Genomic DNA, 17,687 nt, shown 5'->3' with positions numbered 1-17,687 from the left:
TTTTTTTGTGTATATTTTCGCAGGTGTCACTTTTTGTGTGACTCTTAGTGGTACGCCGGCATGCAGGATTTCTCACTAAACAGATGTTTAACACGAGATCTGCTTTTTACTTTGCAGTGGTCAATGATTTACGGCCGGCGACTTTTCCATAAAAAGTTGCAGATTTGTCGCACAGCCTTCAATTACACAAAAAAACCTACGCCAGAACAGACCTGGCTTACAAAAAGTTGCACAATAGTTACTGAGAAAGGGGCCATACAAAATGGTGTTCTGAAGTAAAATTTCACAAAAATGTGTACTAGCCCCATATTTATCACGGGCCCTGCAACATTTAATACATTTGGTGCATGAACACTCCAACTACGCCTTCTAAACCTGTGTATAAATTAAGTGCACCTACACTGACTGTGATAAATCTCCCCCTATATGTGCATAGAAATAGTAACAGAGAGTGCCGCTGTCCACGGTGCTGAATCTCTGTAACTGTCAGACTCACTTTGTCCTAATCTTGCTCATCTTTGGGAGATATTCTTACATAGCACTGATTATATATAATAGCTGTTCCTTCTATTGTAGGTGAAGAGGATGATACATTGCTCCTGCATGTTACAAAGCTACCTGAAATGAATTGTGTTACTGATTGGATATTGAAGCCCTGGAATATAGTAGTATGTTTAACCAGACCACCCATGGATATGGCAACCTTTATCAATCTGAACCAATTCCAATGTGCTGCTACTTAAGCAATTTTTAGAATAAGTCTGTATATAATACCTTGTAATTCCCATGAAATAACAATTCAGGTGAATATTTTCCTAGAACATTCAGGGAGATTTATCAAAACCTGTCCAGAGGAAAAGTTGCTGAGTTGCATATACATTCATGTCTGAGTAAATTTATAGGGATATATAGGGATAATGTTTGTATATTGAGACCTACACTGGGGGTTTTATTGCAGTTTTTGTATTACTTTACTGGGAGAGTAGTGGATGCATGGATTAGCCTATCTGCAGAAGTGGTAGCTGCAAATAAAATTAAGGAGCTTAAGCATGCATGGGATAAGCATAAGGCTATCCTTCATATATGATAGGGTCCAGAATATAGGGCAGACTAGGTAGGCCACACATTATCTGAAGAAGCGCCCTTTGTGCAGGCGTGTAAGCTGTTTACCCTGCTACGGGAACCTGGCGTCCAGCTGATGTTTTAACTGCACCTAAATAAAGATGATCCTGGCACCGTAACAGTGAGTGGACTCTGAGTGTTCCCCTGTACGTCTTCTTGTGCTGCATTTGTACCTATGCTAGTGAAGCTCTTCTTTGGGGGTGTTAGCACCTGAACAGAGGCTATGCGATGCTCCTCTATATCGGGATATTTCTCGTGGTTACACATGCCTAGCTGCTAGCCGTGAAGGGAGTGCCGATCGCTGTATCTGCTTCTGCTATAGGTAGGCCACACATTATGTTTCTTTGTTAAAAGTACTATGATTTTGCTATGCTTCACCTTAACATGGCATAAACTCTAATGATTTTATTTTAATAAACTCTAATACTGATATTATATTTAATGATGATATTTTACAATTATATACTGATATAATTAGCATTTTATAAATGGCAATTACTGTATGATGGTATTGTTATATTGTATGATGTATTAATGTATATTACCTTGTGATGGTAATATGCAGACCCTATGGTTACATGTATATGCTATATAGTGGCATTCTTTATGGGAGGCATTTATCAAGGTATTTAGACCCTTTATTTTGCTTATTCCGATGCAAAAAAAGTCATACCTTTTTTGTGCGACTTTTGTGGGTAAGCAAATACTTACTAACAGCCTTACCTAAGCAAATTTCAGTTTTCACTTTGCAGTGGTCACAAATTTATGATGTGTGAAAGCCACACGTAGGCAAAAAAAAGTTGCAAACCTCTAACAAAAAGTGGCAAGTCGCGAGTACAAAACTCCTGTAAGTGAGCAAATTTAAAAAGTCCATAAAATGTCTCACAAAAGTCTCAGCTGCAACTTTTTTTGCTTTGCTTATATGCTCCAAATTTATCAACCCCCTGCGATAGTATGAGAAATATGTAGCACATAAGCAAAAAAAAAATGCCTTCAGAATTTTCTTACCAAAGCAAACATTAATAAATGTCCCCTAATGTGTTTAGAAAAGAATAGTATTGTTTATGTGGATGGCAAGAAGGATGGATGATAGATAGACAGATAGATAGAAAGACAGACAGATAGAAAGACAGACAGATAGACAGACAGATAGAAAGACAGACAGATAGAAAGACAGACAGACAGACAGACAGACAGACAGACAGATAGATAGATAGATAGATAGATAGATAGATAGAAAGATAGAAAGATTGATAGATAGATAGATAAATAGATAAATAGATAGATAGATAGATAGATAGAAAGACAGACAGACAGACAAACAGATAGATAGATAGATAGATAGATAGATAGATAGATAGATAGATAGACAGATAGCCACATAACATAGGGGTCCTCTGTTACTCTCTTTACTAAGGGCCCACACAATCCTGAAACTAACCATGGTAGTAATAATAATAATAACAACAACAACAATAATAATAACAATAATATATATATATATATATATATATATATATATATATATAAAACAACAACAACAATAATAATAATAATAATAATAATAACAATTATAAATAGATAGATATTTGAAGAAAGAGCAGTGGAATAAATAAAGCATATAACTCACCCGTCCAACTAATATCGGTTCAGGTCCAGAAAACTCTTCCAAGACGAACATTTGATTCCACACCCAGCCTCTCTTGGATCTGTTTAATACTTTCTGCTCATCAATGATTTCATTAAGTTCCATGGCGGCTTCAGTGGACAGTACAAAGGACTCATTCCTTGGCGCCATATACACATGAGGAAGAACAGCAATCCATAAAATAAAGAATGGAGTCCAAACATCCATGAACGTTTCCCCAAGTCTTTCTGGCATTGTAACACAAGTTGTAGGAAACACAGACAACATAAAACAATTGTTCTCCTCACATCCAGATTGCAGGCATCCAATTCATCATGCCGAGAGAGATATTACTTGCAGCTGATCCGATTGTTTATTGCTCAATAAATATAAGCATACGTAGTTCATAGCCGGAGCATATGATGTGTCTGGAACATTGTTCATTGATGTCTCCCTTAAAATAAAATAAAATAAAAAAACGTTCAAATGAGTGAGTAAAAGTTGCAATGCATAGAATATCATGTACTTCACAGTTAACTGTATTTATAGGCCAATAGCAAAGCTGAGAGGAAACCAAAATCAAAACCCTCAAATTACATAAAATTATGGGAAAGCAGTGTTTTTGTTGGCTTCAGTCGTTGTTCTAGGATAAATGTAGTAAAGCTGAATTTCTCATTTTACTCTTTTGGTCAATAAAGTCCATGGATTAGTATAACTCACTAGAGTAATCTGAAGTCGTATGGAATACAACAGACTGATAAACAAACTCTAGTTTTTAAACTACATACATATTAACATTTGAACAACAAAATGCAGCATATTAGCACCTGAGTAGTTTTTCTCAAAACCTGTGCAAAAGAAAAGTTGACCAATCACCCACAGTAACCAATCAGATTGCTTTATTTACTTTTCATAGGCCTTTAAAAAAAAATAAAAAAAATGAAAGAAGCGTTCTAATTGGTTGCACAAGATAACATGCTTTTATCTTTCTGTATCTACTGAAGTAAGGGTCGTCAATCTACGTTTAGAACCCTGAAAGCGCCTAGAGTCAGTCTGAACACGGCACTAGTAAGATGCACTACTGTTACCTGTTACCAGTTCAAAGAAACCTGCATCTGTTTACGGACTCCACCTATCCACTAAACACATTGGAAATTCGCCTTAGTCTGCCCGATCCTCTGATATCACTTACCACTGGCCTGGGAAAGCTGCATGAGAGTTACCACACTCCTGCCGGAGCAGTGATACAAGTGATCTCGTGGGAGAACTGTGCGCACAGCACTTACTTCAATACCGATTGCTGACTGTGTCCCAAAGAGAAATCGCAGCACACGTATTGAGCCAACAGTTCATCGCAGCACAAGACGGGCGGCTACATTATCGGTGAGACGTACAATAAGAACTGTATATTGGTGGACGTTCCGTAACTACTTCATTTGAGAACTGTTTATACTAAGGAGCAGACACAATTTTATTAACACTATATTTGGAGTGCCGGACTATCAGTTGCCGATCTAACAGCTTGCTGGATAATTGCATATATCCTCTATAGTAGCAGTGCTCTATTTATACTACTAATTCTACCACTAGGGTCCAGTGGTAAATTTTGAATTATTAGTGCTTATATCTGTGTTTTTTAATAAATATGTTTTCTATGTGTTTTTAATAAATATTCTATGAAATTGAAGCATGGTCTTTTCTCTAAACATTATGCACCATTTTTAATGGTGGTGTCCTTGAGGTGTGGTTATCTTTTTTTATTATTTTGGCATAATTTGACTGTTGGGTATCCGTAAATAACCGCATTGACCTCTGACATTTTTGCTGCGAGCTACACATGATCTTTCTCTATACAGGTTTATCAATTTACCTGAGACAAAAATGTGTCTACTTTGTCCATAGCAACCAATCACAGATCAGCTTTCCTTTTACCAGAGCTCATTGAGACATGAAAGCTGAGGTGGAGTTGGTTGCTATGGGAAAATTAAACACATTTTTTCGTCTCAGATAAATTGATAAATCTGGGATGGAGGAGGTCGTAGGAGGGCAACAACCCAGCAGCAGGACCACTACCTCTGCCTTTGTGCAAGGAGGAACACTGCCGGAGTCCTGCAAAATTACCTCCAGAAGGCCACAAATGTGCATGTGTTTAAAAGTACATACCTTTATTTTGATTACCTTTATGTATTTAAAAGTCTCTATCATATCCCTTCTGTCTCTTCTTTCTTCCTAGCTATACCTCTTAAGGTCCTTTAACCTTTCCTGATAAGTTTTATCCTGCAATCCATGTACTGGTTTAGTGGCTCTTCTCTGAACTCTCTCTAGAGTATCTATTTTCTTCTGGAGATATGGCCTCCAGTACTGCGGACAATACTCCGAGACCTCACTTGGATTATTGTGCGCAGTACTGGAGGCCGTATGTTCAGAAGGATATAGATACTCTAGAGAGAGTTCAGAGAAGAGCTACTAAACTAGTACATGGATTGCAGGATAAAACTTACCAGGAAAGGTTAAAGGACCTTAACATGTATAGCTTGGAAGAAAGAAGAGACAGAGGGGATATGATAGAGACTTTTAAATACATAAAGGTAATCAACACGGTAAAGGAGGAGAGCATATTTAAAAGAAGAAAAACTATCACAAGAGGACATAGTTTTAAATTAGAGGGGCAAAGGTCTAAAAGTAATATCAGCAAGTATTACTTTACTGAGAGAGAAGTGGGTGCATGGAATAGCCTTCATTCAGAAGTGGTCGCTGCAAATACAGTGAAGGAGATGCTTTAGTCCAGGACTGGGAGGAAATCCCCCAGGAGACCATCCGCCACCTCATCAGGAGCATGACCAGGCGTTGTAGGGAGGTCATACAAGCATGTGGTGGTCACACACACGACTGAGCCTCATTTTGACTTGTTTTAAGGACATTACATTAAAGTTGGATCAGCCTGTAGTATGGTTTTCCACTTTGATTTTGAGTGTAAGTCTGTATACAGACCCCCATGGGTTGATAAATTTGATTTCCATTGATCATTTTTGTGTGATTTTGTTGTCAGCACATTCAACTATGTAAAGACGAAATATTTCATACTATTAGTTCATTCATTCATTCAGATCTAGGATGTGTTGTCTTAGTGTTCCCTTTATTTTTTTGAGCAGTGTATATCAGTTGTCAGGCATAGTTTCCCTCCGGCATTAAACGGAGAGAAACTGATGCTAGACCTGATCCCATTCATTTGAATGGGACAGTTCATAATCATCCTGTGTCCCAATTTTAATGCCGGATGATTGGACATGCTGGACAGCATTGGTGCCAGAGACAATGGACACCGAATGTCAATCAGCTAATGACAACTGATGCAGATTGTCATCAGTTGCAGCCTCAGTTGCGTTCAGATTTAAGCTGAGTTCACCTGTGTCGGATGCCGGACATATGTGAACCCCACCTATGAAATACTAAGAAAAGCCTGAAAACATGACTTGTTGAAGGTTTTTGAGGACTGGGCTTGGGAAACGATGTCATGGAGGATAGACAGACAATTGGATCAAAATGTTTGTGTACAGATGTAGCAGAAGCAATCAGAATAAATGTCATGCCATTGTATTAAAATATTGCACTATGACGTGCATCATTTTAGTTAGAGGTGTATTAGAAGAATGCACCATATATCTTTTTGATATTTGAGTGATGTGGTACCTTTTCTGTTTATTTGCTATCATATCAGCTCTGCATGTGTATTTTCTATTTTTAATAATGACAAATAATGTTTGATTTTTTCTTTTTTTTTTCTTTTTGCTATGGTCAAAGTAAATAAATGACAAAGGAAAGAATAAATAAAATTGTCAGTGCCAAAAATCTGGGGCAACTTGAACCAAAAAAAACTGGCATACACTACTGTCTCTTTATCTGTGTGTTTATATCTACTGGGAATATCCTTGAATTATTGTGACTTGAGGTAGAAAATTACTTAATCTGTTTTCTTCTCTAGTCCAAAACTCATTGGTTCATTTGTTTGCTTGACTGATCAAAATTGTGTTTCAAAGTTTTCAGACAAAATTGAGAATTTAAAGAGCCCTCTCACCTCTACCTTTTACAAGGTATGTTCTACACTGCGAGAAGACAGAGATTTCCTCATCAAAAGCCCATACAGCAGGTTCTTCATGTAATGACATTGATGGGCATGATCATTTTAGGGAAACAATTAGGATGACAATGAAGTACCATGAAATGAGGTTTATGGTTTGGAATTAATAGGTTAAAATTTAGTGTACATTTAGTGTTCACACTAGATAAATGTGATCAGAAAGTATTGGTCCTGATGCTCCTGGCTGCAGTACAGAGAGAATCACTGGTCTTTACATGTACTGCTGCACTAAAGAAATATCTTTAACTCTGCAAAGCTCTCTATGTCTATGTCTTCTGGATCTTCTTAAAGGAACACAGTATGTGAATCTGATGCACTGTTTTATGCCAGTACAGGACCCGAATGCTACTCTTGATACAGAAATTTAAGGAACACCAAAGAGAGAATACCTGGGTCATGCACTGCCCCCTTCAGGCAATGTACTATACATAACACAGTATAATAGAAACTGCTTATATTGACAATCTGCTGTTAAGTCTAGAGCCATCATCCTGCAACATAAACCCTGATTATATTCTCGGACTGAATCCTTTTGTTTGTAGAAGCTTACACATAATTTAAGGAAGTAAAATGTTCTAGGAGCCCTGTCTAGCAAATTTTGACTAAGACCATAGACAAAGATAGATAGACAGATAGATAGATATAGAGACAGACATACAGACAGACAGATAGATATATAGATAGATAGATAATACACTTATTGGCCATAACATTTAAACCACACACGAAGTTTAGTCCATCTGGTCTGATCCCAGAAGGGCCAAGCAGACTGGCCAGAGTTCCCATGTTGATCCCTGTCTACCACCTAGAGTGTTTATGGTGTACTCACCAGCACCAGACCTGGAAAAGGGAGCAACAGAAGAAGGTAACCTGGTCTAATGGATTATGTTTTCTTTTAAATCATGTGGAAAGCCAGATGTGTGTGTGTGTTGCTTATCTAGAGAATAGATGGCACCACAATGCAGTACAGGCAGAAGACAAGCTCTTGGAGTCAGTGTGGAGGCAATGTGTTCTGGGTAATGTTCTGCTGGGAAATTTTGAGTCTTTGATGTTAGACTATGTTAATACATTCCGTAATCGGAGAAAAACTTCCTTTTTCGAGCAGCAGGCTTGGTGCATGGGCAGCGCTCCTGTAGTACACTGATATCACCACTGCTGCTTCTTCAGCACACAGCCATGCCAAGTGAGAAAGCTACAGAGGTGCCTGTACCAACAGGGTATAGTGGGAGACAGATTCCAAGTACACTCATTCATGGCAACAGTATTACCTAGTGACAGGGTCCTTTTTAGGATCTGTAGCCTCCCCAAAAATTATGACTTTTTAACACCCACTGAAAGCTTAGGATGCCCTGAGGGGTGTTCTTATTTTGTGAATCAGATGCCACCCCTATTTTTGAGATATGAGGGTGTATGTACCCCATCTGACTATCAGTAATTCATGCACTGGAATGTACACACCCTGAGCTTCACACTTTTAGGACCTTTATACTACAGATCATCTTCCACACGGCAAGTGCCGGCCATGCACTCAGGAAGATGAAACAACACATGGAATCAAACGAGAAAGGATTGTGCAGGTTCTGCTAACCCCATCATCCCCTATACTTGCAGGATGGTATAAGATCACATACATGTCATAACATCCAGCTCCGTGAGACTTATACAACCGTCTCCAGCCCATCCCTGCAGCATCAGTACACAGTATTGAAGGGTCTGCCCATCTGACAGATTCACGGACAGTAAAAGGGGGTACAAAAACCCCTATATATTGGGAAATGGGGGGCAAATTCATAAAATAAGAACACCCCTAGACCTACACCTAAAGGTATAAAAAAAAGTAATAATGTTTGGAAGGTCACAGGTCCTCTTTAAGCAGGATAACGTATCCACATTGCCACATTGCTTAAAGATGGTTTAGACAGCATTCACACAGTGGAATTCGGTGAAATGAAGAAAACTGTGTATTGAAATAGAATGTGTTAAATGACTCAACACTTTTCAGTGCTGGACTAAGACAGGTCCATTGGTCGACATGCCCACACCATTGGTTCCTGGGGGTGGTTCGGGGGGGGGGGGGGTGCACGTGTCACATGACAATATATACTGCGTGTCAAACACTTTTCACTTCAGTGTGAGTTCGGCTATCACAGCAAAACAATGTCTCCTGCTGTGATAGCCAAAGCACTGCAGTTATGCAGTCCCTGCTATGAGGATCGTGCGCAGCGACTGAATGTAATAAATTCCTCAATATGGGGACCGTGCACCCGTGGGTGACATTAGCTGAGCGCAGCGGCTGACATGTTATACAGTCCCCGCTATGAGGTTCGTACACAGCGGCTGACATGTAATACATTCCTCGCTATGTGGATTGTGCGCCCGCGGGTGACATTAGCTGAGCGCAGCGGCTGAAATGTCATAGCGGGGACTGTATAACTTGCTCTGATAGCCGAACTCACACTGAAGTGAGAAGTGTTTGAGACACAGTATATATGGTCACGGGATAAGTGCACCCCCCCCCCAACCCCCCCCCAGGAACCAATGGTAGGGAGCAGGTGTGCACGTGTCAGCCAATGGAGTTGTCTCAGTCCAGCACTGAAAAGTGCTGAGTCATTTCACACATTCTACAGTATTTCAAAACACAGTTTTCTTCATTACACCGGCAGAAAAATTCTAGATGGAAATTTTGCTACATAAAGTTAACATTGTGGTGAATGGGATTTCTGCTGCCTAATTCACACTGCAGATTTTCCGCTGCAAATTTTTCCCTACATAAATGCCATATTCCGGATTTTATAAAAAGAAATAACACATCAATTCTTTTGTTGAACTCCGTAGCAAAGTCCCATTGAATTCTATCAAGAATTTGTGTGTTGGGCACAAGAAATTTTGCAGAAATCCTGCATGCATTCCACACGGAAAGTGCAGAACTACAAAAAATCTGTTGTCAGCTTCACAGAAAGGAATCTGAGCGGATGCACGGAAACTTTACTATGGGAATAGGGCCTTAAAGGGGTACTCCGGTGCTTAGACATCTTATCCCCTTTCCAAAGGATAGGGGGATAAGATGCCTGATCGCGGGGGTCCCGCCGCTGGGGACCCCTGTGATCTTGCACGCCGCACCCCATTAGAATCAGTCCCCAGAGCGAGTTCGCTCCGAGTCTGATTACTGTCGATCACGGGGACGGAGCATTGTGACGTCACAGCTCCGCCCCCTTGTGACATCACGCTCCACCCCCTCAATGCAAGCCTATGGGAGGGGGCGTGTCAGCTGTGATGCCCCCTCCCATAGGCTTGCATTGAGGGGACGGAGCGTGACATCACCCGGGGGGTGGAGCCATGACATCACAATGCTCCGTCCCTGTGATAACGGGGTGCGGCGTGCAAGATCACGGGGGTCCCCAATGGCGGGACCCCCGCAATCAGGAATCTTATCCCCTATCCTTTGGATAGAGGATAAGATGTCTAAGTGCCGGAGTACCCCTTTAAGTAACATGGAGTTCAAAGTATTGATCTTGACACAATATTAGGCAGGTGGTTTAAAACATAGCCTAAGGAACTTCATCGTAGAAATTTTAAAAGTTCATGTCTCTACTTGGGCAACGTGAATGGATTCTTTTGCTTATGTATTCCACAGTAGTTTTAGAGGAAACCACTGTAGGATGCTCATGTGAACATACAGCCCTCAATATAGAATAGACTATGTGACTTTAGCTTGAATCTATTCTTGATGTTCACCAAGGAACACAATTCTATTGGTCCGCCTGAGATGACGCAAGAAGCCTATTGCCCTTAATCACAAAAAAGCAAATTTCAGGATTTGTCCAAATAAGCAACAGACATGTTATTTCAGCAGTTTTTGTGCTGAGTGCAATTTCACATATAAATATAGGAACATGTACTTTGAAATCAATATGCATTTTGATGACACTCAATTTTTTTTATATGGTCAGTTTGGTCTAGTTTACTATACTGTATTATCTATATTTAGGAACCCTAGAAAGTTTTCCATTAGGAACAAAGATACACAATTTCAAAGTAGACATATAATGACTAGAACACCTTCGCTTTGCAATATAACAATACGAGAACATCTATTTTAACAACTTCCTAACATCCGTATAGATTATATGATAATTATATATCAATGTTTATGGAACTGTTAAGCGCTATACTTTAATAACTATATATATATATATATATATATATATATATATATATATATATATATATCCCTTCAACCATTACGATTTGAAACCAATTTTCCTACACTTCACATTTCAACCATACCATAGCTCAGTTGCAAAACTACAACTCCTAGCATGCCCGGACAGCCAAAGGCTGTCCGGGCATGCTAGGAGTTGTAGTTTTGCAACAGCTGGAGGTGTCCTGGTTGTGAAACACTGTCATACCTACTGATGTTCTCGCAAAGTGAAGGTGTTCTAATCATTATGCATCTACATAGGTGACTTTGTCAATAAATTTTACATGTTAAAGAGTAGAGTTTTATGGAGTTGAGTTTTATGGTGTTCCATGTATCGTTTTTATGCAGATGGCCCTATACTCCGGAACTTGTTTTGTGATACCACAATTTGTCAAATGTTTTAGATGTCTTATATGTACTGAAGAATACACTTGATTTGGTGGATTTCATAAGATAGTAAATATAATGCATAAAATGCTTATACAGACCACTAAAGAGTTAAGGGTCCCTTTACTCCAAGGAAAACGGGTGCAGCTAAATTTTTTGGTAGGGCATTTTGGGGCTGAGATAGAAACAGCCATATCAAATACTCTAGGGTGTATGCTTAATTTATGGCACTGCATGGGGGCATGTATGGCTTACATTCTGGGGGAATAAAAGGTACACCGGGGGTATCTATGTGGCGGACACACAGCGAGGCATCTGTAGGGGAGAAATTCAATTTTTTTTAATTTTGTTTTTACAAGGATAGGTGGCATTAAGGATGTGTTAAATTGCCTTAACTTTTATGTGAAATTTATCTTGGCTTAATGTAGTTATTGTTTCTTAAAGGTATACGTACAAAGCCCATGTTGACCACCCCAACCTTAAGTAATTCAGTCTTCAAGGAGCTTAATTGTATGCCAGCCTTCTATACCATAAAAGACAGCAGTGCTAATAAATAAATAATAAACATGAGAAGGAAAGCTACTCGGGACTTCAAACACCAATGAAAAATTCTATACTCAAACCTGAAACTTTTTTTGTCTACTTCCACCAAAATGTATAACGCGGGATTGTGAGCAATTTCCTCGCTTCATTTAATCCTTTTACAAATCTACTCTGCATTAGTTAGAAAAAGGCAATTTTCTTCATCATCTTTTGTTCTTTTTCAAACAGAGCAGTATCATATTCAACTGGAAAACAATCAATTTAACAAATGATTTTAATCATTATGTATATCAACAAATATGACTCAGAATGTCTTGCTGCAAGTCCCCAAGCCCTAATGAAACTGGATAATCATTACACGATACATGTAAACCTTGTGCAGAGGTTTCCTTTAATTATTGTGCTTTACGAGGTGGCAGAATTTGTCTGTCTCTTTCTTATGGCGTAAATACACGGATTTAATTAATAAGCAAAAAGCTTCAGCAAGAAGCCTTAATGTGCACTTCACGTGGGTAAGTAACATTGAGGTTATGACATATTGCTTTAAGATCTCGAAAACAATCATCATCCATTCATGGACTACTGAATGGACTCATAGTTGCCATGCATTAGCTAAGGATCTAAGCTTATATAATAGGTTATTAAAAAAACAATGTAAAAAATATTAAACACACTGTTCATGAATTATGAATGCTTTAATATTAATATTAATCATTCTGCTCTGTATACTATCTCAAGCACTGTCCCTTTATGTTGTGAAGCCATGCCATAGTTATGGATGATATCAATGAACCCCATCCCTTGATACAGTTAACAACAATGAAAACAATAATAGAAAACTGGGAAGATCCACACTCTGGACGTTCTCCTCGAAGGCTCAAATTCAGTTTGGTCGATTAATGTTTTCATATTTTAATTATTGTTTAGTAATGGCCATACAAAGATTAGGGCCCTTAGAGATACATTGCATTGTAATATGTAAAATATAAACACAGTACGGTGTATTGTGGCAAAAAATATTGTAATATGTGAAATATAAACACATTAGGGTGTATTGTGGCAAAAATATTATAAAATGGGACATTGCTGCACGGAGCAATGAAATATACTATAATGATTATTTTTGGTTCTTTAAGTTGTACTGTGCATAGTTGGCACCTGGAGAACTTATGTGCAAGAAGATAAATCCCACATCTACTATATCTTTTTTCATGTTATAGCAAACTATGTTCAGAACATATATTCCCAATGGTTAGAGTTGGAAAAAAAAAGCATTGAAAAACTATAAATCACATAAAAGGACTCTTTAAGTCACAGTATTTTAAGAAGGGTAAGTAGAAAAATGATGCACTCTACTGCTATAGTCTGAGCATGTCTGTATATTGCTGCTATAAGCTGTATGTGAACATTTACAGTGATATAGGATCTAGAATTACCTATCATTCGTGTTATATTTCAACCATAAATGTCTACCGTAGTAAAGAATGTGCAAAATTATGCAAGGAAGTTAAGAATTGGACTTGACTTAAGTTCTTATTGACTTATGAATGCACTGATACTATAGGATTCTGGCACATTCTTGAGGCATATGTGTTGCCATAACTCAATAGTTTCAATAGTTTCCCTAGTCTTCATTATTACAATGTTTCATTAGAGTCTCGCAATATGGTAGTGGTTAACCAACTTTCAATAAATCTCAATTTACATGCAAGTTCATATCTAATACCTGAAGACGTCTTTAGGAAGTCTTCATGTAAGTCAAACATTTTACAAGGTTTTCTAAGTATGTAAGGTTATACTTTGTTTCTACATAAGAAAGAACACTCAGAATCATTTAGAAAGCCTCCAACTATACTTAAGCCACAGGATTTTTTATCTAGAGTTCCACCTTTTCAGCTAAATCTCTTCTGTAGAGAACATGCGGTTCTTCAACCTTGTTTGATAAGTATTATTGACTCTTAGCTTCCAAGAATGAGAAGATCTCTTCAACAGGGTTTATTATGACCCATTGCTTGACTGGCTCAAAGATGAGTTATCTACGTCCATCATTTTAGACAACAACGGATATATTGTTGCACATCTCAACTGCTACAATAACACAGAATGCCTTTGAATCTCCTATTTATCATTGAAAGCCCTTATGGCATGTTGAACTTAGTCCATGTTGGACTTCACTGCAATTTGGAAGACCTGCTGAAGGGCACAGCACAGTCTCACTACCAACATCAATTACACGCTGCTTTTGTTATGTCTGCAAAATTAACCATTTTATCTCCAGTCTACATTCATTTGTCAGGCCACAGCTTTTCTGACAGTCTGAAGGACCTCTGGTCTATCCAAGCTGTACTAAATAATGACTCTAAGCAGGTAGAAACCTAGTTGTATTAGGGGATTAGCATTACAGTTTTCATTTTATTACTTTTTGGAACAGGAAATGTATTCATCCTAGCTAAGTATTTAATCTGTATTCTCAACCATGATTTATATATAATATTTTCTTCCAGAACACATACTATAAGTCATTTCATCCACTATAACCAGGCTTAAAAGTTCAATCACATCAGCAGTGTAGTAAATATAATGAACAGATTTTTACATTTTTCATGCCGGTTAATAATAGTCTTTGTCATACACAAAGCCAGCTGTTACAAAAATTGGACATACACATTGAAAGTCGTAGCCCCCTGCCTGTCTTTACAAACTTCAGATCGGTGGTTCTTTGTTAGAGTCGTACTTAAAAACCCATTGAGCTTACTATTTTCTGTAGGCATTTAATTCCAAAAGAATTATACTTTATCCTTTCTCCCTACAGGTTTCATTTTTTTTTTTCTTAAAAAAACTTTGAAAAAGTTTAGATAAAGATATAATTATGGTGTTACAGTTTGGTGTGGAACAAAAATCGAAAAGTGCAATTGTCCTTCCCGCACTTTTTAGGCACCACACCAATCAAAGGGGCTTAAGACATGGACATTGGCTTTTTTCATGAACACACTTTAGAATATATTAGATCTCCAGTACGCATGACAAGCTCAATGGAAGCCATTATTTATTTATTTATTTTGTATTCATTTTTTAAGTACAAAGCCAAAGTGTGTCTTAGACTTCAAAATTACACATTTTAATTGTGTAACATTTTTAAAGCAATATTTTTATTTATTTATAGATTCTTATATTTTGTGTGTCTTTATGGTCATTTTTATTTTACACTTTCACCTTTTTATGCTTTATCTCTTTATATCTACACCTAAAATGTATACAATAATTCACAATAGTACAGCTATTATAAGTTTTTAAGTACACATATTTACATTCAAAATACCAAAATTGGAGGGTCAAATAGTATATGTTGATGGCCACTTGGCTCAACAGTAAAAACTCTAGCTGAGCCTAAAAAATAAGTGCACCCCATACTGCACATCTACACCTCACTACATGGTGTCCAGTTAGACAGATCCTCTATCCTCCTAGCAGTTACAAACATTCTCCAGGGTTTCGTGTAACTTTCTTTGTGTTTTCATTAAAAGGTACAAAACTTCTCGGAGTCCTTAAAGATACTTATTTCTTTGCTGAACAGTGGCGGAGAATCGATAATTACGCGCCAGATGACAGACAGTAAATGCTTTTTTTTTTCAGGCATGACTCAAAGCAAGTTCTCTGTGCTGCCACTCGAATCATACTTTGAAAATTGAAGGTACTGTAATAGAAAGTAAAGCATGTATTTATTTTTTTATTCCTCTCTCACAATGCTGGTTATGTAATTTATAACACTACAATGAAATGTCTTGGATCGTCTTCGAATGTGACCTATAATAGTGGCACGTGTATAACTGTGTATGTGACTGATGTTATACCATGTTTACACTTGTGAATGCTTATTGAATCTTTCCTGATGACATATGACAGCCTAAATTAGGTTTTGCTTGGACATAAGTGGGTTAAGGCAAAAATGCCATATAGCATTATAGGTGCCAGGCAGTAACCGTATCTCCGCTGGTAGTGATGATTCCCTTGCTGCATCAATTTTTCTTTGAGCTACTGTAAAATCCTCTCAGTATGTTGAAATCATTCCATGCACGTGGGATCATAAAATATTTACCCTTTTTAAAAGCAAATCAGCATTTCTTTCCTATTTGCAGAGGCCTTCATCTTCTGCCTCGCGTTTTGAGCATGGATTCAAATGCAGCAACACGTCCAAATTAAATAGATTTGAGAAGTGGATGTATGAAGTCCCACAAAGGTCCCATATTTGATATTCACGGTGTGTGGTGCCATGCCAAAATCAATTAAGCAGATAGACTGACACTGGAATTATTATATGCTAGTGTGTTACTGGATGACTTCTTTGTCCTGCCTGAAGTGTGACCTACATTTCATCAGTGTTTATATTGTTTTTAAATTTCCAATTGTTGAATTCTAGAAAAAAAAAAAACCTTTTTCTTTGTTAACATTCACTACATAGAAGATCGGGTTATTGGAAATGACTTGTTACCCTTATGTAGGTGCTGGTCTTAATGGATTATGGAGGACTCAAGAAATGTTCTAAAGACTGATTGGTCCTAATAAAATTCCACCCATTGTTCTAAGTCAACTTTGATTCATTTCCTGATCATCCAAGCTCAACTTGTGCATGAGAATATTGATTTTCTTGACAATAATATGTCTGTAACTCCTGCTAAAGACTGTACACAGACACATTACAAAAACATCTCTCAGCATCATTGAGCCCCAACAGGTTTACACTAAAATGAATTTGCAATGATTTCTCTTGCCCATCCATAAGCATTCTGAATCAAGACATCCTTCTGTAAATACAAAAATGTGCAATGTCTGGGGATTTTTATGATACAAACATTTTTTTCCCAAGAAGACCTGTTGAAATGGAAGTACCCAGAACCATTCATGTGTTAACCTGACATTTAAGGTGGCTCATGTGTTCCCATGCTGTATTATTAATGTTTTGATTGTTGCCCTTTCGGTGGGTTCAAATAATTAAATCATAAGATCATAGACAGTTACTGAATTCCATAGTCGTATGGTGCCGCAGGACTCGGACTTAACCCTTCAGCTGCCACAGGTGATCAAACCGGTACTGATACAATATAGGGTGTGGATTCACCCTATTCTCCTAGTAAATACCTGCTACTGCAGGTCCAATGGAGAAAAGATGGTTCTTTTTTTATTGCACCAGTGCCATAAAATGAGTGCGGGATACTGTATAGTGAGAACACTCACGGGGACAAAGGTCTCCAGGCATTTAAATGCCATGTCTAGCCACTAACTGCTCTCTCTTTAATTATACTGCCAACCCTACCTGCCAGAGGATTGTAGGAGTAAATTTAGAATTGGTGGATATTCGAGCAAGGACTAAATAAAGAGGACTTGCTGGCTATATCTAGAAACTGACAGGAAGCTAAGTCTCCACTGCCATCAGATCATATGGGATCATCTAAATCTTCTTGTTTTCTTTCTCGCCCCATGTGTCATGCAGTAGGTGTAAATCTTACAGGTCTCTTGCTGCAACTAGTCCCCTTCCCATGTCCATGTCCCCTCCTTCCCCCAACTCTTAAATATTAAAAAGCTACCACTAATAAATAATCTCAACCCCGCTCCAATGCATATTATTCTCCATTAATTTACATACAAGGATGTTGAATTATATTAATTCTCGT

General features: G+C 38.0%; 1 protein-coding gene across 1 annotated transcript in view; it reads right to left on the bottom strand.

Annotated features, from left to right (window-relative positions):
- Positions 1 to 17,687, bottom strand: part of LOC130276564 (cadherin-8) — a 415,905-nt gene that overhangs the window by 397,477 nt on the left and 741 nt on the right. Inside the window, exon 2 of the mRNA XM_056526106.1 lies at positions 2,753 to 3,203. Coding sequence (XP_056382081.1) covers positions 2,753 to 3,037 — 285 coding nt within the window. The 5' untranslated portion in view covers positions 3,038 to 3,203. The remainder of the gene's footprint in view (positions 1 to 2,752; positions 3,204 to 17,687) is intronic.

The sequence above is a fragment of the Hyla sarda genome, chromosome 6, assembly GCF_029499605.1.
Source record: "Hyla sarda isolate aHylSar1 chromosome 6, aHylSar1.hap1, whole genome shotgun sequence".
NCBI lineage: Eukaryota > Metazoa > Chordata > Amphibia > Anura > Hylidae > Hyla > Hyla sarda.
Note: the sequence above shows the minus strand (reverse complement) of the source record. Positions and strands in the feature narration are given on the sequence as shown.